At 41.2% G+C, this 24,740-nt stretch overlaps 1 protein-coding gene across 9 annotated transcripts in view; it reads left to right on the top strand.

Moving 5' to 3' along the window:
- Positions 1–24,740, top strand: part of LOC127518793 (plakophilin-4-like) — a 263,494-nt gene that overhangs the window by 90,974 nt on the left and 147,780 nt on the right. For 5 of the 9 annotated variants that reach the window (XM_051905907.1, XM_051905905.1, XM_051905909.1 and 2 more), the window contains one exon: positions 20,561–20,595. The exons of 3 other annotated variants lie outside the window; for them this stretch is intronic. In XM_051905907.1, the coding sequence (XP_051761867.1) occupies positions 20,561–20,595 (35 nt within the window). Of the gene's footprint in view, positions 1–10,555; positions 10,801–20,560; positions 20,596–24,740 lie in introns of those variants that run through there. One more of the 9 variants, XM_051905912.1, reaches the window with a different exon arrangement.

Consider the following 24,740-nt stretch of genomic DNA (forward strand, 5'->3'; position numbering starts at 1 on the left):
TTTCAGTTGTTCATAAACATATTAATGGAAAAAGTGTCATTACACTGTATTCAGCACAAACTAGGCTACCATAATATGTGAGGAACATGTATGTACATGTTTGTGTTTTTGAAGGAATAACGTTTATGCATGGTTATTGAAAAAACAAAAAACTTAAGTCACTGAAATAAAGCCAAAAAATATATATTAAATCTGTGCTCACAAGACTTCTGGGTATTGGAGGTTGTAGACTAGAATTTTTGCTTCAAAATGATGTAAAAATTATCCTGCATACTCGTTCATTTATAACAATATATTGATTTAGTTTTTGTAAGACACTTTTTGTCAAGAAACAGTATGCGTGGAGGCGTGAATCGTCATGAATAATGGGTGATTTACACCTGAGAAGACAAAAGAATCGCATAAAGAACCTCTAATGAGCTGCATATTAATGAGGCCTTTCAGTCAGGTAGGCTGTGAAAAAACCCTCTGTGATCATGTCTCAAGCTCATCATGGTGTATATCAAACATACAGAAAAAACAGCAATACTGTGAAATATTATTACAATTTAAAATAATGGTATTCTATTATATACTTTAAAATATAATGTATTTCTGTGATGCAAAGCGTCTGAACATTCATGTTACCTCTATGGCATTTCATATAGTCTTTTAGCTTAAAAGCATGCACATTTGGAGAAATATTGATGGATTCTCATATGTTTATGTCAATTTTCTATACAGAGGAGTAATATTTATTCAATATTTATTGTCATCACTGTGAGCGCTGGATACTGTTTTCAATTCATACTTGCAGCCGGAGGGCGCTCTGTACACCTTTAGTCCACAAATGACTCTAAAGAAGAACAGGAAATTCAGGAACTAACGGCATGTCTTCCAGAGATCGCTAACCATGGCTTTAACATCCAGATAAACACTTTTCAAGACAATAAATGCACGATTGAGATGATGTATACATGTATTGCCTCAGAATTTGCGTCTGAATAGCGCTCGCTCCGTGGGCGTGGCCGCATTAGCGGATAATGAGCTGAATCACGGGCGTCTGACATGTGTCTTTTTTCATACAGATTACATAAACACAGAATATTTGTTTTCGATTTGACTTACACGATTTAAAACCTGACATTTCAACGTTTTTTTAGACATAAGTCTCATTTTTGTGTCATTAGTATTTACTAAGTTACAGTTCATTTTCTGAGAACTATCGGATTAAACCTCGTTCAGAGGGAGACGAGAGATCACGCATCATGTTAGTTTTCTTTATTTTGCAAAAAGCACATCATTTTGTTTTTACTCTGAGTGTACACAAATAAAAGAAGATATTCCACGAATTTTAATGGTGTATAACTCTTAATTATATGTGCAACATTGACGGAGTATTTTGAGTCTCTTTCACACTGGTAAGAAAAAAACCGAGGTGGTATCGCCGGCGTGACCGCCGACCCGAGGGAGTTAAAAAGAGCACTTTAAACGCCGTTTTCACGGCGCTGCAACGTTTCTCAATGTCGCGCCACAGCTGTGGCACATGCAGAGCCCCTCTGCATCTGGACGATGGGCACGGTGAGTGCATTTTCTGCCTGAGCAAGCCCCACGCAGAGGCGGCGCTCACCGGGACTTTACATTCTCATTGTGAGAACATGAGTCTCGCCTCTCTGCGCTCGCGGTTCGCTTTCTTCACGGAAAGCGGTCCCGCCCCTGGCGCCCTCCCGTTCTCTTCCTCCCACGAGCCTGCGAGGAAGAAACAGCGGGGCAGAGGGGCTCAGCGCTCGGAGACAAGTGAGCTCACGCCGGCTCTGCCCTCACGTGCCTCACTCTCTCCGCCCAGAGAGCCTTCTCCCATCCTATTCTCCCGCCTCGATTAGCGTCCCTCGGCTGAAGCGAGCGACCTCGTATCGTTTGACGGTTCTGAGGAGGAGCCGCTTGATGACAGCATGTCATTGGCGGCTTCTGAAACGGAGGAATGGGCCAGCGACTCCGAAGACCCTGCCCACCTGCCGTCTCTGGAGCCCATAGACGCCAGGGCAGGTATGGACGCTGAGTTATTCTGCGTCTTCTCCAAGGCTGTTGAGGAACTCAACCTCGAGTGGGCTCCCTCTGAAGAGCCGACACGCAGAAGACTGGACGATTGGTTCCTACCCGGACGCCGCCAGGCCCCTCGCCAGCGCTCTGCACCATTTTTTTCTGAGGTGCACGACATGCTGAATAAGTCGTGGCGCGCCTCCTACTCGGCCAGGTGTTCCAAGCCAAACTTCTCCGTTCACTGGACGAGTCTGGAACTGACACACCTACCTTTCGCGACTTCCGCAGCGCCACGGATTTAGCCCTGCTTGCCACGAAAGCCACAGCCCAGGCCATCGGGCGATCGATGGCCAACCTGGTTGTGTTAGAGCGCCATCTCTGGCTCAACTTGACGGAGATCAAGGAGATCGACAAAGTGGCCTTCCTTGACGCCACTGTCTCTCCCGCCGGTCTCTTTGGGCCAGTTGTAGAGGGATTCACCGGGCGCTTCACCGCTGCACAGAAGTTGTCCCAGGCTATGCGACACTTCCTGCCCAAGCGCTCCAGCTCAGCCACTGCCTCGAGTCGCCCCAGGACTGCGCCGACTCAGCAGCAGAACAAGCCTGCTCCCTCTACCTCCCAGGCAGCGCCCCCTAAGGAACAATGTCAGCGATCTCACTCCTCTAAGCGCCCGTCTTTCCCGAGACGTCAGGGACCCTGGCCTAGGATAACACTGGACCCAACGCCTCCTAAGTCTTCCTGATTTAACAGGAAGGAAGAGGAGTGGGCAAAGTCCCGCTGCGGCCTGACCATCCCCAAAGCTGCCTCATCTAGTTCCCCCGCCACCCCGTTCAATTCCGGGTGTTGGGGACAAAATTTCTATACTTTCACATCCAGATAGCCCCACATCACAGACAATTCTTGAGATTCGCATTCGAGGGAGTGACTTACCAATATACAGTCCTTCCCTTCGGGCTGTCCCTAGCTACCCGCACTTTTACGAAGTGCATGGACGCGGCACTTTCCTCTCTGAGACAGATGGGAATCTGTGTCTTGAATTACCTTGATGACTGGCTCATATTGGCCCAGTCGCAGACCGAGCTAGAGCATCACAGATCCATGCTCCTCAGCCACTTGGAGTGCCTAGGACTCAGGGTCAATTTCGCCAAGAGCTCACTGCTCCCCAGCCAACGTATAACGTTCCTGGGTGCAGTTTTCGACTCAGCCCATATGAGGGCCGCAGTCTCGCCAGAGCGCGCTCTGGCCATTCAGCAGCTCATGGCCTCTGTCAGTATCAAAACCCGTCTCCCTCTGAAGTTTTTCCAGAGGATGCTAGGGCTGATGGCTTCCGCCTCCCCGGTTTTGCACCTCGGCCTCCTACGGATGTGGCCTCTGCAATACTGGCTAAACCTTCGGGTCCCACCTCACGCTTGGCGGCACGGCCGCTTTTTTGTCAGGGTAAATCAGGCCTGTATAGCAGCCCTGAAACCCTGGAAGGACCCTCTATGGTTCAGCCGTGGGGTTCCCTTGGGGGTGGCATCCAGAAGGATGGTGGTCTCGACAGATGCGTCCAACTGGGGTTGGTGCGCTCTGTGCGAGGGCAGACCAGCCTTCGGCTCATGGTTGAGCAACAAGAGCCATCTGCACATTAACTGTCTAGAGATGCTTAGCAGCGAGTCGAGCCCTTCACTCTTTTCAGACGGTCCTGAGGGGACCCCGTGTCTTGGTCCGGTCGGACAGCATGACAGTGTGTCCTACATAAATCACCAAGGCAGGGTTTCATCCAGTCGCCTCTGTGCACTGACAAAGCGGATCTTGGAATGGGCCCTGCCCAGGCTGCGATCACTAAGAGCGTTGCACATACCAGGCAGATTGAATCTGGGAGCAGACATGCTATTTCGGAGCAATGTCCCCTCAGACGAGTGTATGCTCCATCCCCAGACGATTCTCAGAATCTTGGAGATCTTCGGGAGGGCAGAGGTCGACCTCTTCACCTCAGAAGACAACTCTCACTGCCCAATCTTCTTTTCGAAGGACATAGATGCGCTGGCCCACAACTGGCCCAGCCTCCTTCTTTACGCTTTTCCCCCGATCGCTCTGATCCCTCAGGTCATCAGACGAATCAGGGAAGACAATCACAGAGTCCTCCTGGTGGCCCCACAATGGAGGAACCAACCTTGGTCCTCGGAGCTGTTCAGGCTTTTAACAAAAGCCCCATGGCCGATCCCCTGAGACGTGACCTCCTCTCTCAGACAAACAGGACAATCTGGCACCCCCAGCCAGTGAACTGGGCTCTGCACCTGTGGTCCCTCGATGGGAGCCTGTTAACCTCCCAGGGGACGTGCTGAATACCATTTCTCAGGCAAGAGCCCCGTCTACTAGACGCCTCTACGCCCAGAAATGGTCAGCCTTCGTCGACTGGTGTGCAGCTCGAAACGAAGACCCTGTTATTTCTCCAGGAGCATCTGGACAAGGGCCTCACCCCTTCCATGCTCAAGGTATACGTAGCAGCCATAGCAGCGTTCCAAGCACCTATTGCTGGCCAGTCAGTGGGACGAAACAGCCTTGTAGTGTGTTTCTTAAGAGGTTCTAGGCGGTTGAATCCCCCCCGTCCTTTCACTGTACCCACTTAGGACCTTTCCACGGTCCTCGGAGCGCTCAAAGGGGCCCCCTTTGAGCCGTTGCGGTCAGCTGACCTTCGGCCCCTGACGCTTAAAACCGCTCTGCTACTTGCTCTAGCATCGGTGAAGCGTGTAGGTGATCTGCAGGCCCTCTCCGTGAGCCCTGCATGGCTTGAGTTTGGGCCTAATGACTCGAAGGTCATTCTAAAACCCAGGCATGGCTACGTCCCCAAAATGCTCTCGACCCCGTTCAGAGCACAGGTCATTTCCCTCTCAGCACTACCTCCCTCGACGGACGAGCAAGAGTTGGATTTACTCTGCCCAGTTAGGGCGTTGAGGACCTACATCGAGTGGTCGCAGCCATTTTGGTAGTCTGACCAGCTCTTTGTCTGCTTTGGCGGCCGCACCAAGTGGGCTTTCGGTCACAAAGCAACGACTCTCGCATTGGATAGTCGATGCTATTGCTCTATGCTACTTGTCTATGGGCCTAGATTTCCCCATAGGAGTAAGAGCCCACTCCACTAGAGGCATGGCCTCCTCGTGGGCCTGGTCTAGTGGTGGCTCTATCAAGGACATCTGTGAGGCGGCCGGCTGGTCCTCGCCGTCCACTTTTGTCAGATTTTTGTCAGAACCTGGACGTACCGACCTTACACGCTTGGGTCCTCTCAGTATGATATGATGGCCTCTGATGAGCCCCGTCATCATACTATACTTAGGGAGTTAGCTCCCTCTTTAGCAAGTATAACATAAATGGCTCGACGGCTTCGGCCTTCTTACTTATTCTCTGGGCCTCCTTGGTGCCCAAGATAGGTTCAGTCGTTCCCTCCCATGGCACGGCGTGGTTGAATTCGTTCCCCACACGTAGTATGAGTGAAGTATCGAAAGGGAACGTACTCCGTTACGAATGTAACCTCGGTTCCCTGAGATACGGAATGAGTACTGCGTTAGTTGCCGTGCCACGGGGCTGCACGACTCAGTGTCGTCGCTTCAGTCGATTGACCTGAAATCCTATGGCGACGTGCCCGCTTATATAGCCAGTTGCCCCACCCATTTTGGCGGGCTTCGGCGTGCTGCTTCACCATAGGCTCGCGCAGCTCTGCTGCGCCATCATTGGTTCAAAAAGTTTTCCAGTTTGAACCAATGGCCGTGCAGTTACACTGCGTTGTTGTATAAGGCTTCAGTATCGAGGAAAAAGGAGTTTTTCCCACACGCAGTACTCGTTCCATATCTCAGGGAACCGAGGTTACAATCATAACTGAGTACGTTATATTGTAGATCTACCGTTGTGTTAGGTTTTGCTCAATATGATGCTAAGTGGCATATCAGTGAGCTTGCTGCAGAATATATTAAGAGACATTCTCTGTCCCAGACGAAAATACTATGTGGTGTATGCAAAATAATTTAGTAATTATAACATGACCACGTGGTGAACCTATGAACCTAACTTGTATTTAACCCTCTGGGCCCTGAGGTGTTTTCTGGGCCCTGGAGGTGTTTTGACATGCCCTGACATTTGTGCTTATTTCTGTTACTTTTAACATTTTCTGATTACACTGTATTCAGCACAAACTCTGCAATAATATGTGAGCATAACGTTTATGCATGATTTGTGAAAAAAAATTAAGTCACTGAAATAAGGCCATAAAACCGATACTGAATATATGTTCACAAGACTTTTGAAAAATGTATGATGTAGGCTAGAATTTTTGCTTCAAAATGATGTAAAAATCATCCTTTATTCCTTTATTCCTTTATCCTTTATCATACTTAAAATGATTTCAAACACTTATAACGTGAGCACGTTTGGTTTTTCAAATGCACATCATAAGTGACTCAAACTCACAGCGCATAGAGAGACCATTTACTCTATGAAACATTATTATTTACTTGGCACATAATAAACATGCATTTGAGCATATATTTATGAAAACGGTATTTCACAGTAAACTCTGTCTAAACATTCTATCATGTTACAGCTTATGTAACAATAATACGTTAACTAATGTAAGTGGGAATATATGACTTACCTCCGCTGGATATCAATCGCGTTCTTCTTCTGAGGTAAATTCAAGGTAAGCACTCAGCACGTCTTCCAAACTCGGTGAAAAGCAAATGAATGATGAAGCTAAAGCTTTGTTTTGAAGTGATGTGGGCATTTGCAGGTTAGCGTGCCTCGCACATGGACGATTTGCGTGTCAAAGCTGCGCTGTGCGCGGGTGTGGTCACATTACAGATAATGAAGCCAGAGAAGATTGTACCTCTCGTTGGTTTCATACGGATTACATAAACAGAGAATATTTGTTTTCAATATGACTTACTTCATTTAAAAGTAGACACTTCAAGCTTTCTAAAGACATATCTCTCATGTCTGTGTGATAATTATTGGCTGAGTTTCAGTTCATTATTCAGATGTGTTTCAGAAAGTTTCTCGCAGAGACAGAGACAGCTGAAAGCGCGCACTGTTTATTTATTTTACAAAAACACAAGGTTTTGTTGTTATTGTGAGTGTACACAAATAAAAGTAGAGCCTTTATATTTTATAATGATGTCTTACACTAATCTGTAGGGCCACAAATGACGGAGTATTTTAAGTTTAAGTTTTTAACTTGGGTGCCTAGTGTGTGGTAGCGTTGTTGCCTCCGACACATGTATGTAGCCAAAACAAGTGTTGCCCAAAGGTACATTCACAAAACATTGATGGTTTTAAGTATCATCTACAGCTAACCATATCAACCACTCGCTCCTCAGTTACTACCTACATTTATGTATCTTATTGAAAAGTGTTACCAACATGAGAGCCCACCTTGTTCCTTGGGTTCAGCAGCAGGAGGAGGAGGTGGGGGTGGTGGTGCTTTGGAGGCTGAGCCATGACTGGATGCCTCAACCTCTGCGTCATTTTCCCTTGAGGTGTTGTGATCTCTCAGACGAACCTGTTGAATACAAAATAAAATCGAGCAGGTTTACTCAGTAATGATTTACTAGTAATGCTTCTACTAATTTCTTTATTTAACTATAGAGAAGATATTAGGGATGTAACGGTACTATCAATATCGTGGTATTGCGATAGCAAAATTGTCTCTATCATCGTGGTCACACGACTGTATGAAACGATATGTCTTCCGGGTAAAAAGTGTACTTTTTTCCAGCTCAGTGGAACAGAACGGAGGGAAGTGGTAACTAGGGTTGGGAACCGAGAACCAGTTCTTAACGAGAACGAAGTGCAAGGAGCGTATCCTTTAATAGAGACATCTCACCTCATAAATATTACAACAATGAATGCACTGAAAAGCCCTCACACTACTCATATGCCTCGCCCTACGTCAATGCAGGGAGAAAGAGAGAGGTGCACAAAGCTGCCACGATTAGTCTTTAAAAGATCACGTTTGCGATTCCATCACCCATATGATCTAATTCCTAAATGACAACGATTTGTCCGTGTAGGCTATATTAAACCTTTGGCTTTGACAAAAATAAAATCGTGACATTCAAATCTGCGTTCACGCTGCCGTTGATCTAGAGAGAGTAGTCGATATATAAACAGCATCACAAACAATCTTGTCAAACACACAGTATCATTATTTCTCTTACAAATATTCCAATCATCACAGATGTATACAAAAGTTTATTATTCGGATAAATGCTGATGTCTACGTTACCGATCAAAACAGAATAAATCACCTTTTTGAAAATGCTTCAAATAGGCTAATATATCGATTGCATCAAATTACTGTTGAAACTGTATCACTGAATCATTCTTTTAGAAACAAGTGATGTCTTTATGAATCCAATTGGTGTTGAATTTGTGGTAACACTTTACAATTAGTTAATTTATTAATTAACATGAATTAACCATGAGCAATACATTTGTGTTACTGTATTTGTTAATCTTTGTTAATGTTAGTTAATAAAAATACAGCTGTTCATATTTTTCATGTTAGTTTACAGTGCATTAAACAAATACAATTCTTGATTTTAATGATGTATTAGTAAATGTTGTAATTAACGTTAAAGATTAATGAATGCTGTAGAAATGCAGTTCATTATTAATGTAGTTAACTAATGAACCTTATTTGTAAAGTGCAGTCTGTTAAACTCATTTTACAAGTATAATACACTGCATTCCAAATTATTATGCAAGTGACATATCAGTAAGATTTCAGTACAATAAACATTCAGATTTTAGTTTTTCTAAGAAAATGTTTGTTTATTTATCCATGTCTTTTTAGATAACTGGTATCAATCTCAGACAAAATAATTTGCCAGGTCTATGGAAATCCTACTTAGAGGTTGTTCCACATTATTAAGCAAGTCACAGTTCTCATGCAATTTGGGGAGGAAGAAAGATCTTTCTGAAGATGAAAAGCATGAAATGGTCCAATTTTGTACAAAAGGCATGAAAACAACTAATATTGTGTGAAAACTGAATGGAGATTATCAAATTATCGTAAGATTTGTGAGCGATTTAGAGCACAGCAGAACTCGGTCAGATAAAGGCTTATTAATGAAAGTTCCTTCAAAAAAATTAATTGTATTAAAAGGGCAGCTATAAAAAAAGCCAGTGTTGAGCAGCAGACAGGTATTTGAAGCTGCTGGTGTCTCTGGAGTCTCAAGAAGCTCTCCATGCAGGCTGGCAGTTGTGCGTAAAGATGCATTTTAGCCACCACTAACCAAACCTCACAAAAAGAAACATTTCTTAGAAAAACTAAAATCTGAATGTTTATTGCACTGAAATCTTACTGATATGTCACTTGCATAATAATTTGGAACGTGGTTTAAACACAAAAAGGAGTTGAGTATTGTGCATTTTTTTCCCTTAGTACTATTTTTTATTGTTTTTTTTTTTAACATTTTTTCCTTATTATGAAAACTGAAAACACTACTGACAAAGTCTTCATTTACCTTTTTTTCTTTAAATATCGCAATAAATTATTATTACTTTTCAACCCCATGTTATTATTTCTTTAAAGAAGAAACTCAAGATAAATTTAAACCTTCAGAGTTCGTTTTTGCAAACATACATTGCAGACATTCTTTACAACTTAAAAGTACTTACTCTGCTCAGTTATACAGTAACTTGTACAAATACTTGTACAATACCACAGGGAGATACCAAAGGACTGAATTTAGATACTGTGCGGATCCATTCAAAATTATTAAACAAGTAACACCACTGATCCTCTCAAACTTCTCCAAAACAAGCATGTTCGCCGAGCATCCGTTATAAAACACTCACAGTACATTAATTTTGTGTTCATGCAGAAATACGATGTTATAGCGATCAGTGTTCAGTATGGCCGTGTTAGTGTCAGTATTCACAGAATACGTACGAGAGAGGTGGTGCCTTGTTTTAAATGTATTTTTTAATTAATTTAATTTATCTTTTTTAATGTATCATATTAATAATTAAATTAATTAATTATATTAATATATTTAAATTAATTTGTAATTTAATTATGTTTTTTAATTATGTAATTTAATTATTTTGCATAATTTAATTAATTATGCAAAATTCCATCCAGATAATTTGTCATTTAGGGTATGCTCAAAGAATGCATCTTTTTATCTTGATATCTGATTGGTGATATTAGCAAAGGTTTTGTTTTTTTGATACACTTCTGATATCTGTTTCTGATATCAGATGACCACTTTGCATAAACAGGATAAAGTAGGCAATACTTGATTGGAAGCAAGATTTGAGGAACCTTGGTATAAATTAAACAAAACCATATATGTGTACTAGATGTGTGGGTAACACTTTATAATAACTGCATGCTATAAATCATTAATTAAGCAATAGTGAATAGTCAATTCATCATTTATAAAGCATTAATAGACATTAAGCAGTTTTTAAATACAGCATACATGTGTTTAATAATTGTATTTTCATACTTTATTAATAATAAAGAGGTAATCATTCGTTTCCGGGTCGAGAACGCTGTGCGCGACTGTCTGCCGCTTCGTATTGTTTGTATGTTTTGCTGCACTGATCGGATTACTGCTTCATTTGGATTTCCATATCACCATTCAGATTACTGTGCTGTTCAGATTACTCCAATTCTAACTGTTGGTACTTTGGACTTGATTGTGGATGTCAGTTTTTGCTGCCTGCAAGTTTTGCCATCGGGCTGCTGCGAGCTCTCTACCCTGTTGCGTCTTCCGCCACTTTCGGCTCATCAGATGGGTGAGTTACCGCTCTCTCAGTTGCGCGGTGTTTGTTTACTGCTTGCTGTCTGGGTGTGTTGTCTCCCTCTTAGCCTGCTGTTTTTGGTGATGTAATGTACAGGGTTTGGCTAATGTGGTTTTTGCTAGCGATTGGCATTGCTCTGACAAAAAAAAAAAAAAAACATGCCTCGGCCAGCAGTTTTTCAGTTTGTTTTCTTTCTATTTTGCCTCATTTTTTGTCTATTATCCATAATGGAATTTGGATATTCTCTGGCTCAGCTAAGGGCCTTGAACTGCCGTCCGCGTCTTGATTATCTGACGTATGAATACTGCGTATTAATAGTCTAGGAATTCTCCATCGTCCACGATATATACATTGCTCACCATGAGTCCCATGAGTATCCACTGCTCCTGATGCTCTTCCATGGATTTGGTCTAACAATAGGATATCGTCCAAGTCTACCTTACCACCTGCTGGCTATTCTATGTGCCGCTCTCACTGGTAATGACCAGCAATGTACTACCTCATCGTCTGATTTGAATACCTCACATCGTCACTTTGCTTTTCTGAACTGTCAATCCATCTCAGATAATGCCCCTTATCTCAATGAATTTATCAATGATAACAAACATTTTTCTTCTTACTGAAACATGGCAAGTTCCTGAGGATTTTCTGCCGTTAAATCTACTCAAACCAGATGGATATAAGTACTTGTCTAGACCACGACTGCACGGTAAAGGGGGTGGTCTCACTGTCATCTATCGAGATAACTTCCGACTCTCACAACTTGACTTTCATGACACTACCACATTTGAATATATGGCTTTAAAGGCTGACTCTCATGGCTCTCTCATAATCATTTTACTCTACCGTCCTCCTAAGACCTTGTCTAACTTTTTTTCCGAACTCAGTGAACTGTTGACCCTTGCCTGTTCCTTGACATCTCCTGTTCTCCTGCTTGGTGACTTTAATATTCATGTTGATACTGTCTGTTCTCACACAACTCAACTACTGTCAGTTTTTGATTGTTTTAATTTGACTCAGCATGTTCATTTTCCTACTCATACTCATGGTCATATTCTTGATCTAATATGTACATCAGGGGCTGAAATCTCTTCTATCCCTCCTTTTAACATTGGTATTTCTGATCATAAACTTACTGATTTCAGACTAAGTTTGCCTGTGTATAAGAAATGCCCTAAGACAGTTATATCATATCGCAACCTTAAATCTGTTGATATTGCATCATTTTGTGCCTCTATTGTTTCCTCTACTATTTCTGAAATCTTTGATATTAATTCTCCCTCACTGATACTCTTTAAATACCACTCCATCATCTCTGATATCTTGCACGAGCATGCTCCTGTTAAGATCAGATCCATCCCTTCCACCCACACTTCCTCTTGTTACACTCCTGAGCTATGTCCATGTCCTTCTTTAAGAAATTAAGGTTTTTGATGAAAACATTCCAGGATTATTCTCCTTATAGTGGACTTCAATTGGCTTCAAACAGTTGAAGCTCAAAATTAGTTTCAGTGCAGCTTCGAAGGGCTTTAAACGATACCAGACAAGGAATAAGGGTCTTATCTAGTGAAACGATCGGTCATTTTCTTTAAAAAAAAAAAAAAAAAAAAAAATTACAAATTATATACGTTTTAACCATAGACGCTCATCTTGAACTAGCTCTCTTCTTCTTCTTCTCTATTAGAATTCCGGCAGTGTAGAACTAAGTGTATTACTGCCCTCCACAGGTCAAAGTTTGAACTAAATTGTCATATACAATATGCTAGTGCAAGGGTATAACAATTAGTTCAAACTTTGACCTGTGGAGGGCAAATACTGCAATATGTGATACTGCAGACTGCAATATATTCAAAACTCTGCTGCAAGAATACTTACCCACACCAAGCGTTCTGCCCATATCACCCCTATTCTGTTCAAGTACAAAATACTCCTGCTCATACCACTCATAAGTTGTGTTCTGTTTTCCTCTGTCCATGATTATATGCTGCTGTGTCTTACCCTGTCTATGTAATGGTCCCTTTTACTGTCTTTGTACTATCCTTGTTTAATCTTCTATTACTGTCTGTCTTTATTACCTGTTGTCTGTGATTACCTATTCTTGGTATCTCCTTTGTAAAGCATCCTTGAGCAATGGAAAGGTGCTATATAAATAAAACATTATTATTATTATTATTATTATTATTAATGATCAATTTATCATTTCTAAATTAAGTATTACATTATTAACAAACCAGTTATTTAGGAGTTGTCAGTTGTTCATAAGATCATTTAGAAAGTGTAAGTAAATGATTAATAAACTATTTAAATGTACATTTATACATATTATTTAGACATTATTCAGACACAGACGAAGGCAGACGAGGTAAGGAACAGCTTAAGTTTATTTGCAGATTTGCAGGTAGAGCAGAGTCAACAGTGCAATGCAGGTGAGTAAGACAGTCACTGGAATATAGTGGTGAACTTAACTGAAGGCAACAGAGTTCTTTGTTTGTTGCAGGTATGTAGCTGGCGGTAAAGGTGACTGAATGATCAGGTGGACACAATTTTCTTGGTACTTCTCACCAGGACGTCGCCACACATGCTGGACACCATCTGAGTCAAATAAGGAACTCAGGAACTCCCGGTGGAGCAGGTTCAGTGATGGTGGCTTGGCAGATTTGATTGTCAATAGACCATTGTATGGGATTGACTACCATGGCTGGAGGGAGGATGGTCTCAGGAGAATGAGGTTCAGGATCAGGATGGTATAATCGTGAAAGTGCATCTGCTTTTACATTCTTGTAACCAGGTCGGTACGTAACGATGAAGTCAAACCTTGTGAAGAACGGGCCCATTGAGCTTTGCAGGTGTTGAGACGTTTGACTTCACGTAAGTATTCCAGGTTTCTATGATCATTAATAACTTCAAACTGATGGGTGGCTCCCTCCAGCCAATGTCTACATTCTTCCAAGGCAAGCTTTATGGCCAGCAGCTCACGATTGCTGATATCCAGGAATCTTTGGAGATCTTTGATAGATGTAGGTTAGGGCCAGTTCTGGATGGCGTCCACCTTCCTCTGGTCCATTTTGATGCCATGTTGGTCGATAACATATCCTAGGAACTGCACAGAGGTGGTATGAAACTCACACTTTTTTTTTTTTTTTTTTCAAATATATTTGAGGTTCTCTGAGTCGTTGGAGCACTTGCTTGACATGGGTCTGATGTTCAGTAAGTTAGCATGAATAGATGAGAATATCGTTGATGTAAACTATGACAAATCAGTTCAAGAAGTCTCTGAATACCTCATTATGTAATTCTGGAAGATGGCTGGTAAGGCAGATGAGGTAAGTAACAACTTAACAAGTTTATTTGCAGATTTGCAGGTATAGCAGAGTCAACAGTGCAATGCAGGTGAGTGAGACAGTCACTGGAATATACTGGTAAACTTAACTGAAGGCAACAGAGGTCTTTGTTTGTTGCAGGTATGTAGCTGGCGGTAAAGGTGACTGGATGATCAGGTGAACAAAGAACAGGAGGACAGGCAGAAGACGAAGACAGGATCGGGAACAGGAAGGCAGGTAAGTAGCACATATGGGATCCAGGTGAGTCTGTGACGTCTTGACGTAGACGAGACCAGACATCGAAGTGGAGTGAACATTGAGCTTAAGTAGTGTGACTTGATGATGGTGTGTAGGTGCAGGTGATCAGTATTCTGGTGATTGTGAATGAGTGGGCGGATCTGGTGTAGATGGCAGGACTGGTGTGGTGACTGAATCCGTGACAGACATATAGTAGTAGTTACTCAGTTTGTTAATAAATGCTTTATTAACATGTATTCCTACTGTAATTCATGATTAACTCAGGCAGTTATAAAACAATAAAATATTTAGTATTTGTCAGTTAACTTTTTTTTTTTTTTGAGCTCACCTAAAAAGAAGGTGCCTCTTAAAGCTTTTAAAAAGGCTTGGTTATCTTCTAAACAGAAAAGGGAAACAAACACAGCACAGAGTGATATAGAACATAGAAATATTTATTTCAAAATGCAAAATGCAAAAAAAAAAAAAAAAATGAAACTGTGCAATGTCATAGAAAAAAAAAATTCCTGTACACCTCCATAGAACATAACTGTGCAGCAAAATGAAATTAAGCCTTTGCAATCTGATATAAAAATAAATTTAAAATGTAAACATTGCTGAATAAAAATTTACCAGTGCCAACACTGGATTACAGGAGTGCCAAAATACAACAAATAAAATCAGACTGAGAGTTTGCTTTCTGAGCAACTTTCAGTGATTAAGTGGAATAAATAGTAAAATATAAGAAGTGTGAAATGTGAAGAAAGAAAACCCAGGAATCCATTTACCCAGGGTATACAATGACCCAGGGTTAACTATTTCAAGTGTGAAAAGCCCTAATTTGTGACTCACTGTTGGCACTGAATTTTTTAACTTGAAACTGAAACAAGAATACCTTCTTACTACACCAAAATATTTTGCTCATTTTCTTAATTTTTTTTCTTTTTTGTTCATTTTGTTGCTTATTTTGTTGACGTATATACATTTTGTATGTTTTTTTTTAAATTTTATTTATATTCACTTTGTAAGGACGCTGAGGCGGCATTAAAATCCATGTGCAGTGTTTAATGTATCCACAGCAAACAAATCCAAAACAGCAGGCAAATAATGGTAAACGTGAGGCAGGCAGAGGTACAAACACAGTAAGGCAGTCCAATCCAGGCAACAGAACAGTGGGCAATCCAAAAGGCAGTAAACAGGTGAAACAGGCAATGATCATACACAATAAGGCAAAATAATAGCAATGGGAAAACGCTCGGTAAGGCAGACAGGCTGGCAATACTTCGCGAAGTACAAGGAGCAAGGCCATGCTTAAATGTCCACCAAACAGGAAGTAACCAGTGAAGCAGAGGGAGCGGCATACAGTCAGTACTCGGGAGAGGGCTCCCTCTGCTGGCGTGGCGTTACACACTTGCTTTTTTATTTTGTTCTTTTTTGTTCATTTTGTTGCTTGTTTAGTTCCTTTTAGTTTTATTTTCAATGACATTGCAGAGGTTTATTTTTCATGTTATATCAAGTGTACAGTTGTACAATTTCATTTTTTGCATCTTGAAATAAATATTCGGAGTGTCTATTTACACTAAGTGCAAATAGCGTTCCTTGTTGGCAAACACTATTTACACTAGCTCTGCCCACCAAAGTCTGGTTGGGCCACTCAAGTTTTAAAAAAGATGCATGGAATTCAACGTCTTCAGTAGAGCAGCAGTAGCGAGTAAGGCTTGCAGACCTGGCTTTTAACACGATTGACGCGTGTTCGAATCCGCCTTTTGCAGAGTTCGCATTTATTTTCGATAAAAATTAAAATAATGTTCTAAAAGTGGAAATAAACTGCGAACGAGTGTTTAATAATATTAAAAGTGTTTATTGGGTAGGGTTAGGGGAAGGTGTAGGGAGGGTTTTTATTCTCCCTATGAGGCAGCATCCATTTAATAACTTTAATAAATATAATCATGTACACTCTATGATATTTGTAACGCAGTTCGTATGTACGGGAAGGAGGAGGCGGGAACCAGCGAACGTTCAACACAACTTTAATATATAAAATAAACAAATACAAAATGAAAGTAATGCCGGCAGACCCTCACGGACGTCTGCCGGCCACACAAACATAATAAAACATAACTTAAAGTAGGGCTGGGCGATAAAACGATAACGATATGTATCGCGATAGACACGTGATCGATATCAATAAAAAATGTGTTCGATAAAACGTTCGATATTTTTTTTATTCTTCGTCGGAAGAAAACAGAGGTTGCGAAGCAAGTTTGGTTGCATTAACAAAGGCACTCGCTCTCTGGTAACGTAGCAACGTAGGGAGTGACACGCTAACAGCCAATCATGTAACAGTATCAGTTTGGTTGCGCCATATCGTTGTCTCGTGCTGGTCTGCTGGATTCCTCTTCAGTAACCGGCAACTGATAAGCAGAAAATGAGTGCCGCAGCAAGCGAGGAAATTGTAAATAAAAGAGGAAAAGTCAGCTCGCCAGTATGGCAGTTTTTTGGATATTATAAGTCTGACCGTAGTCAGACCAATGTCGTCTGCAAATTATGCAAGACTGGTAATACCACGAACTTGATGTACCACCTTAGCCGCGCTCACCCTTTGGAGCACAGCCGTATTCAACCAACAACATCTGTAGCTGCAACACCGCGCAACATTTTAATTATTTGACTTTTCCATGGTTGTTGACATTTCTGTCTTAATAACTGAGGGGATTATGATCAGAGGAAGGTTAAGTTTAAAATAAAAATGTTTAAATGTAATATATTTTTCTCCTGGTCCTTATTTTAAATGGGTCAGAAAAAATTATCAATAATTATCGATATCGACCGATATGAAACACTGATATCGTGATACAGTTTTCAGCCATATCGCCCAGCCCTAACTTAAAGTCCAGGCCTGGTCCTCTCTCGTCCTTCACTGTCGTCGCTCCCCTTTTATGCTTCCGGAGCGCTCATTAACACTCGCGTCACCGGCCTCGCGCCGTTCCCTCACAGCTCTCGCCCACCCTGCTCGTCACAATATTATTGCTTCTTGTTAATGTACAAAAATACTGAGGTGCAAATAGTATCTGCCAATATAAAGTATAGATAGCATCTTTACTCTTATTGCAAAGAACTGATACTTTTACATGGTGTAAATAGAATCTATCACTTTTTTCACCTAGTGTAAATAGCATATTGCTAAGAAAATGCTGCTATTGTCCACCAAAGCGTTTTTTTTCCAGCGGCTAGCATACTTTTTCAATTGTTTTCAATGGGAGCGCCGCGTTTTTTAAACGCCAGAAGCGTAACGAGGCGCTGAGCTCTGCATTTTTTACCGGTCGCCTCAAGTTGAAGAATGTTCAACTTTGAGTAAAACGCTGTGCTCATCACTGTCACTTTTTCAGAGTAGAGGAGGGGCGGGACAAATACAACTCCGACCAACTGTCACAACATTCTTGCTGTACAACGACATTAACAAGCAGAGAACGGAACAAAATGGATGAGAAATTAATATTGCTGGTCTCCGAACATACATAGCAAGTACTCTACATCGTGTCAACGTTTTAAGTCTGAAATAAATTACCTGCAAAATCAGTTATAAGTAACAGTGCCTCAGATATTCCGTATCATAGCAACAAAGCGTCTCAACTGAAAAAAAACGTTGCGCTGACGAAGCACTCTGAAGCACTCACAGATAGGCGTTTTAAGCAGAGCGCCTAGCGTTTTCAGCTGGTTAAAAACGCTTTGGTGGACACACGGCCTTAGTGTAAATAGCATCTAATTGCTATTTACACTTAGTGTAAATAGCATATATCGCTATTTGCACTTAGTGTAAATTGCATCTATTGCACTTAATGCAAATAGCCATAAATATTTCTGTGTTCAGTATCACTCTGTGTTGTGTTTGTTTCCTTTTTTCTGTTTAGAAGATAACCAAGCCTTTAAATCTCCTTTGTAAAAGCTTTACGAGGCATAAATAGTTTTCACTTTAGATGAGCTCACATAAAGAGTTAACTGACAGCTACTAAATGTTTTATAACTACCTGTATTAATCATGAATTACAGTAGGAAGACGTGTTAATAAAGCATTTATTAACACTGACTAACTATTACTATATGTCTAAATAATATGTATAAATGTACATTTAAATAGTTTATTAATCATTTACTTACACTTTCTAAACAATCTTATGAACCACTGACAACTCCTAAATAACTGGTTTGTAAAGTAATACTTAATTTAGAAATGATAAATTGATCATTAATAAAGTATAAAAATAAAATTATTAAACACATTGTAAATATGCTTATAAATCAAGAATAAAGCATTTAGAGCTGTATTTATAAACTGCTTACTCTGAACCACAAGTGAATTTACACAAACTGAGAAAGTCAAAATGTATTATTAACTCACCCCTACATTACTCAGGGGTATAAACAGATAGAGTTGTGTATCAGCAACAAGTCACAATATTCTCTACACTGATCAGCCATGTTGAAACTACCTGCCTAATATTATGTAGGTCCCCTTGTACTGCCATAACAGCTCTGATGTGTCGAAGCATTGACTTCACAAGACCTCTGAACTTGATCTGTGCTATTTCGCACTAAGGAATTGGCAGAAGATCCTTTAAGTCCTGCAATTTGAAAGATGAGGCTTCCATGGATTAGATTTGTTGGTCCAGCACGTCCAATAAATGCTCAGTCGAATTGAGATCTTGGGAATTTTGAAGCCAAGGTAATACCTTGAACTTTGTTACTCAAACCACTCCTGAACAATTTTGTATTGTGGCAGTGTATTTTGCAGTGTGCCAGGGTGCTTTATCCTGCTGAAAGAGGCCACTGCCTTCAGGGAACACCACTGCATCCTGCTGCCATCTCTTCCCCAGGTATACAATGCACACGCACCCGACCATCCACCTCATCTAAAAGAAAACGTGATTCATTGTGATTCATATTCCTAGATGCTTTCAGTGGTGGACAGGGGTCATCATGGGCACTTTGACTGGTCTGCGGCTATGCGGCCCCATATGCAGCAAACTATGATGCACTGTGTGTTCTGACACTTTTTATCATGGGCAGCATTAAGTCTTTCAGTAATTTGAGCTACAGTACCTCTTCTGATGTTCTACCAACCAGACAGGCTAGCCTTCACTCCCCACATGCATCAGTGAGCCTTGGGTGCCCATAACCCTGATGCTGCTTCATCGATTGCCCTTCCTTGCACCATTTTTGATTGGTAACCACTGCATTCCAGTAACACCCCACAAGAATTGCCGTTTTGGAGATGCTCTGATGCAGTCGTCTAGCCATCACTATTTGGCCCTTGTCAGAGTCTTGCTTGCCCATTCTTTTTCTACTTCCAACACATAAAATTCAAGAACTGATTTTTCGCTTGCTGTCTAATATAGGTGCCATTGTAACAATATAATCAATGTTATTCACTTCACTTGTTAGTGGTTGTTTTAATGTTGTGGCTGAGCAGTGTACATTTATGAAGACTAATAAAAATGAAGATTCTCTTAAAAGCTGAAACACAGTAATATAGCTACAATTTCATCATTTCCAGATTATATTTATATATATATATATATATATATATATTTTTTTTTTTTTTTTTTTCCCTATTAACATAAAGAGCTCATGCTATCGCTAACCCAGAAATTTTTTTAATGTGGAACAGAGGTTGCACAAATGTGTTTATAGGGAACCACAGTCGCAGACATATAAATGAACTCATACTTGTATTAAACTTTTCTTTTAACAGATTATTGAACAGAATAAAAGCGCTTTTTTTGAGGCTGTGCACATTGCCATGGAAAAAATAAGTATAACACTTTCCTATTTTTTTTTTCAAGTGTAAAACTCTGATTGTAGCCTATATTATTTATATTTCATTCATTAATTTAATAATGAATTTAATAGTGAGTTTTGTTCACACGTGTAAAACATACTCAAATTGAGAAGGTGAAGGGTCATTCACACCTCTGCAGTTTTAGAACAGTATGCTAGTCTAGATGTACTGCTCAATTATTAATATGTTGTTAATTATGTTTTGATATATTATCACTTGTTAATTGTCATAATTTACTCACCCTCGTGTTGTTTTAAATTAATGACTTTCTTCCATCGAAAAATCTTACTCTTCACTCATTTTTTGGGCAGTGATTTTATGTGACAGAAACATAAATAAGCTCTTTTTTTTCCTTTTTTAGCTCCTCTGAGATGTCTCTTCCCTGGAGATCTGTAGGTATGGATTAAATGAATGAATGCTTTGCAATGCGGGTTTTACATGTAAAAAGGAGCCCTGTTTAAAACAGTTAGCTAAATTCTTGTTTTTTTTTTTTTGTTTTTTTTTTTTACATATTATAATCAGCATTTATCATGATTTTTAGTTGACAGTAAGTTAAGTAGTTGTGTAATATTTAAATAATCTAAAAATAAATGTTTCTGCCACAGTAGAAATAGGGGCTGGGTATTGCAATTTAATTTCGGTTTGATATCGATTAATTTGGATATATATCAAGTATGGCAACTATTCTCAAAGAAAAAAATTGACTAATGCTGTGAACTATACAAATGAGTTGGCTGGTACATTACTATCAGTGGTGGATCATACCATAGGCAATATAGCTTTCACGCAGCTTTCAGACATGGCTTCTTTTTTTTATATAGTTCATTTGAGGCAGTTTCTATGGCGTAATTTTAATGGCAAATGAGAGCTTGAATCTCTCCATTCGCAGGCGAATTTCCTTCACTTATCAAAATGATTCCTTCACTCTCATACAAAACTGGAGGCGCACTTTCAAATATACAGCGACTCTGCTATCGCTCAGAAATCGCGTGTACACGCTCAAACTTTGTCCAGTGCTCCCACCATCTCTATGTTCTCTTGCTCTAGAATTCTCTTCCCTCCTGAATAATGCTGTCAGAAGTTATTAAACAATCAGAATAGACTTACTGTTTTTTGCAATATAATAAATTGCATTTTAAATAAATCAAAAATCAAGTATACCAGTGAAAGAGCGACTCGCAGCAACACTCATGGAAAGAATGTGTGAATGTGTGTATTTGTGTGTATTTCTCTTCTAACTTTTGAGTAATGAATTCATTAAGCCCATCATCTCGCAGAGAAAAAGACTGTGCTCTTGCACAACTAACACCATAATTAGGTATTGAGTAATAAGCAGAGATGGGCACTCGAGTGACTCGGACTCGAGTTGCACTCGAGTCGCATTGTAGACTTCGGACTTGACTCGGACTTGACCTGAAAAGACTTCAGACTCGACTCGACACAAAAGACTTCTGAATATTTTAAAAACAACCCAAGTCTTTTGCCCTTAACTACTGATATAATAAATAAAGAATTTGTGTTTTATTTGAATGGTTTTATAATATCTGCATCACATATATTTCCCTATGTGTCATGGTAGATCGGACTCTTGTCATAGAATTTGATTACGTATGTCCATGTATTGCGCATAAACTCCAAAATGTCATAAGAGTCCCACAAAGCATGACGGGAGCCACCGTGCATTATGTTCTTTCGTTTGGGTTTATTACAGTTTTTTTCAACTGCTTACACACATTTTTAAAACTTTCTCTTTTTTTCAAAACTTTACACACAAATCCAAGAATTACACACACAAAATGCAAAATGCCTCACATCTCTTGCAAAATGAAGCACTGCATTCAAAATATCACAGACACATCTCAAAAGCAAACATTTGTCTTACTTTGCAAACACATTTGCCATAATATTCTGTTTTTGAATATATCATATACACACAGTTATTCAAAACATAAAGCTCTTCTTTCACGAGCTTCTATGTACATTTCTGTACAAGATTGAAAGTAAGCATGAAAGCAAGATTGAAATCAAACTATTTTTTTTTTTTTTTTTTTTTTTTTACTGTAAGCATGTGTGGTTGTGAATACAGTATTACACAGTACGAAAGAAAAAATATATATCAACCATGTGTAGTTGGACAAAAAAAAAAAAAAAAAAATATAGCAACCAAAAAAACTAGCATAATTTTGAAACAGGTGAATAATCTAAAGGAATGGTGTGTATGTGTGTCCTGGTAGGGGACCAAATGTCCCCACAAGTATAATAATACCAGTGCATTTTGACTTTGTGGGGACATTTTTTACAGCAAGTCCCTATGAGGAAACAAGCTTATACATAAATCGCCCCGGGTTACTTCACTGTAATCCTGTTCCCTGAGAACGCGGGAACGAGAAGCTGCGCTTTATCAGCTCTATGGGAACGTCTTTAGTCGTGACCAGCTGTGAATATATGTGTAAAACAACGTTAGTGAAATTGACCTATATTTATAGATGTGCCACAGGTGCATCAGCAGGTATTTTGTCTGAAGAGCAGTCCTGGGACATCTCAGTGCGGCAATGAAGCACAGCTTCTCGTTCCCACCTTCTCAGGGAACAGGGTTACAGTGAAGTAACCCAGGGCGTTCCCTTTCAAAGGCTACACTCTAAGCTGCACTTTATCAGCGCTATAGGAACGAGAATACCGACGCCGCCGCACTGTGTCCAGACCGCTGTGAAGTGTGTCACAAAGCGCAGAGAATCTCAGACACTAGCTTGCGATGTTGACTCAAGAACGCAAGAGCCCGGAGTAACATGAACATCCAAACTATAAAACCTTATGAATGTGTGTGGAGAGGACCAACCTGCCGCATCACAAACATTTTGTAAGGGGGTGCCCCCCGCCAAAGCTCTAGAAGAGGCAACCCCCCTGGTGGAATGAGCCCTGATGCCTGTTGGCGAAAGTGTGACCACGCGCCTCATAGGCAAGGGCAATAACATCTCTCACCCAATGTGACATGGTGTGTTTCGTGGCGGCCGCACCCCTGTTATGGCCGCCATGACAAACGAATAGTTGCTCTGACTTACGCCACTGGCTAGTGCGGTGGACGTAGGCCTGAAGAGCACGGACTGGACACAGTCTGTGAAGTCTCTCCTGCTCCGGCGTAGTGAACGGTGGAGGACAGAAAGCTTCAAGAGTGACTGGATGCAAGTTCGAGAAAAGGAACCTTAGGCATATAGTCAAAATGAGGATGCAAAATAGCTTTCACCATTCCTGGGGCAAAGTCTAAGCAGGATGGCACAATGGACAGAGCCTGCAAGTCCCCAATTCTTTTCAGAGAAGTTATAGCCATAAGAAAAACCATTTTCAGAGTTAACAGCTTGTCAGAAACTGACTCTAACGGTTCAAAGGGGGTCTCAACCAGGCCCTCTAGGACTATTGCTAGGTCCCATGAAGGGATCCTGGTTCTAGAAGAAGGCTTAAGCCACCTAGCTCCTCGAACGAAGCGAGAGAGCAGGACATGCTTGCCCAAAGGCACCCCGTCAATCAGAGCGTGGCAAGCCGAGAGAGTGGCCACATAAACCCTGAGAGTGGCGGGGCATGTACCTGCCAATAATTTTCCCTGCAGGAAATCCAAAACTGTAGCAATTTGGCAGTTTACTGGATTTGCATTGTGTGCAGTACACCATCTTTCAAAGACACCCCATTTGTTGGTATAACTTGCTCTAGTGGAGGGAGCGCTAGCATTTAAAATAGTCTCGATAGTGTCAGGTGAAAGCCCTGTATCCCTCAGTTAGTTCCCCTCAGGGGCCAAACATGAAGATTCCACATCTCCGGCTGGGGATGAAATATTTTCCCCTGCGCCTGAGACAGAAGGTCCCTCCTGCTTGGTATCACCCAAGGCGAGCCGTCGAGGAGAGATATTATGTCCGAGAACAATATTCTGTTCGCCCAATGCGGCGCTATCAGTAAGAGGCAAGTCCCTTGTTGCCGAACTCTGGCTAGAACTCCCGGGAGCAGAGCAACTGGAGGAAAGGCATACAGGTGCATCAAAGGCCATGTATGCGCCATCGCATCCAGACCTAGGGGGGCTGGGTGACTCAGAGAGAAAAAAAGGGGACATTGCGCTGTCTGATGGGAGGCGAAGAGGTCCATCTCCGCTTCGTAGAATCTCAGCCATATCTGTTTCACCACCTTGGGGTGAAGTTTAAACTCCCCGCTCAGTAGTTTCTGTCTGGACAGTAAATCCGCTCCCACATTCTGGTACCCAGGAATGTACACTGCCCTCAGTGACAGGAACTTGTCCTGGCCCCAGAGGAAGATCTGTTGCACTATCTTGTTCACATGGCGCGAACGCAAACCTCCCTGGCGATTTATATAAGAGACTGCTGTTGTGTTGTCCATCCGCACTAGGATATGACAGCCTCTCAGCTGCTGGAGAAAGTATTTCAGGGCCAGAAATGCAGCCATCAGCTCTAGGCAGTTGATGTGCCAGACGAGCTGATGGTCCTCCCATTCCCCTTGGGCTGGACGGCCATTTAAGACCGCTCCCCAGCCCATCAGGGAGG

Source organism: Ctenopharyngodon idella, chromosome 9 (assembly GCF_019924925.1).
Source record: "Ctenopharyngodon idella isolate HZGC_01 chromosome 9, HZGC01, whole genome shotgun sequence".
NCBI lineage: Eukaryota > Metazoa > Chordata > Actinopteri > Cypriniformes > Xenocyprididae > Ctenopharyngodon > Ctenopharyngodon idella.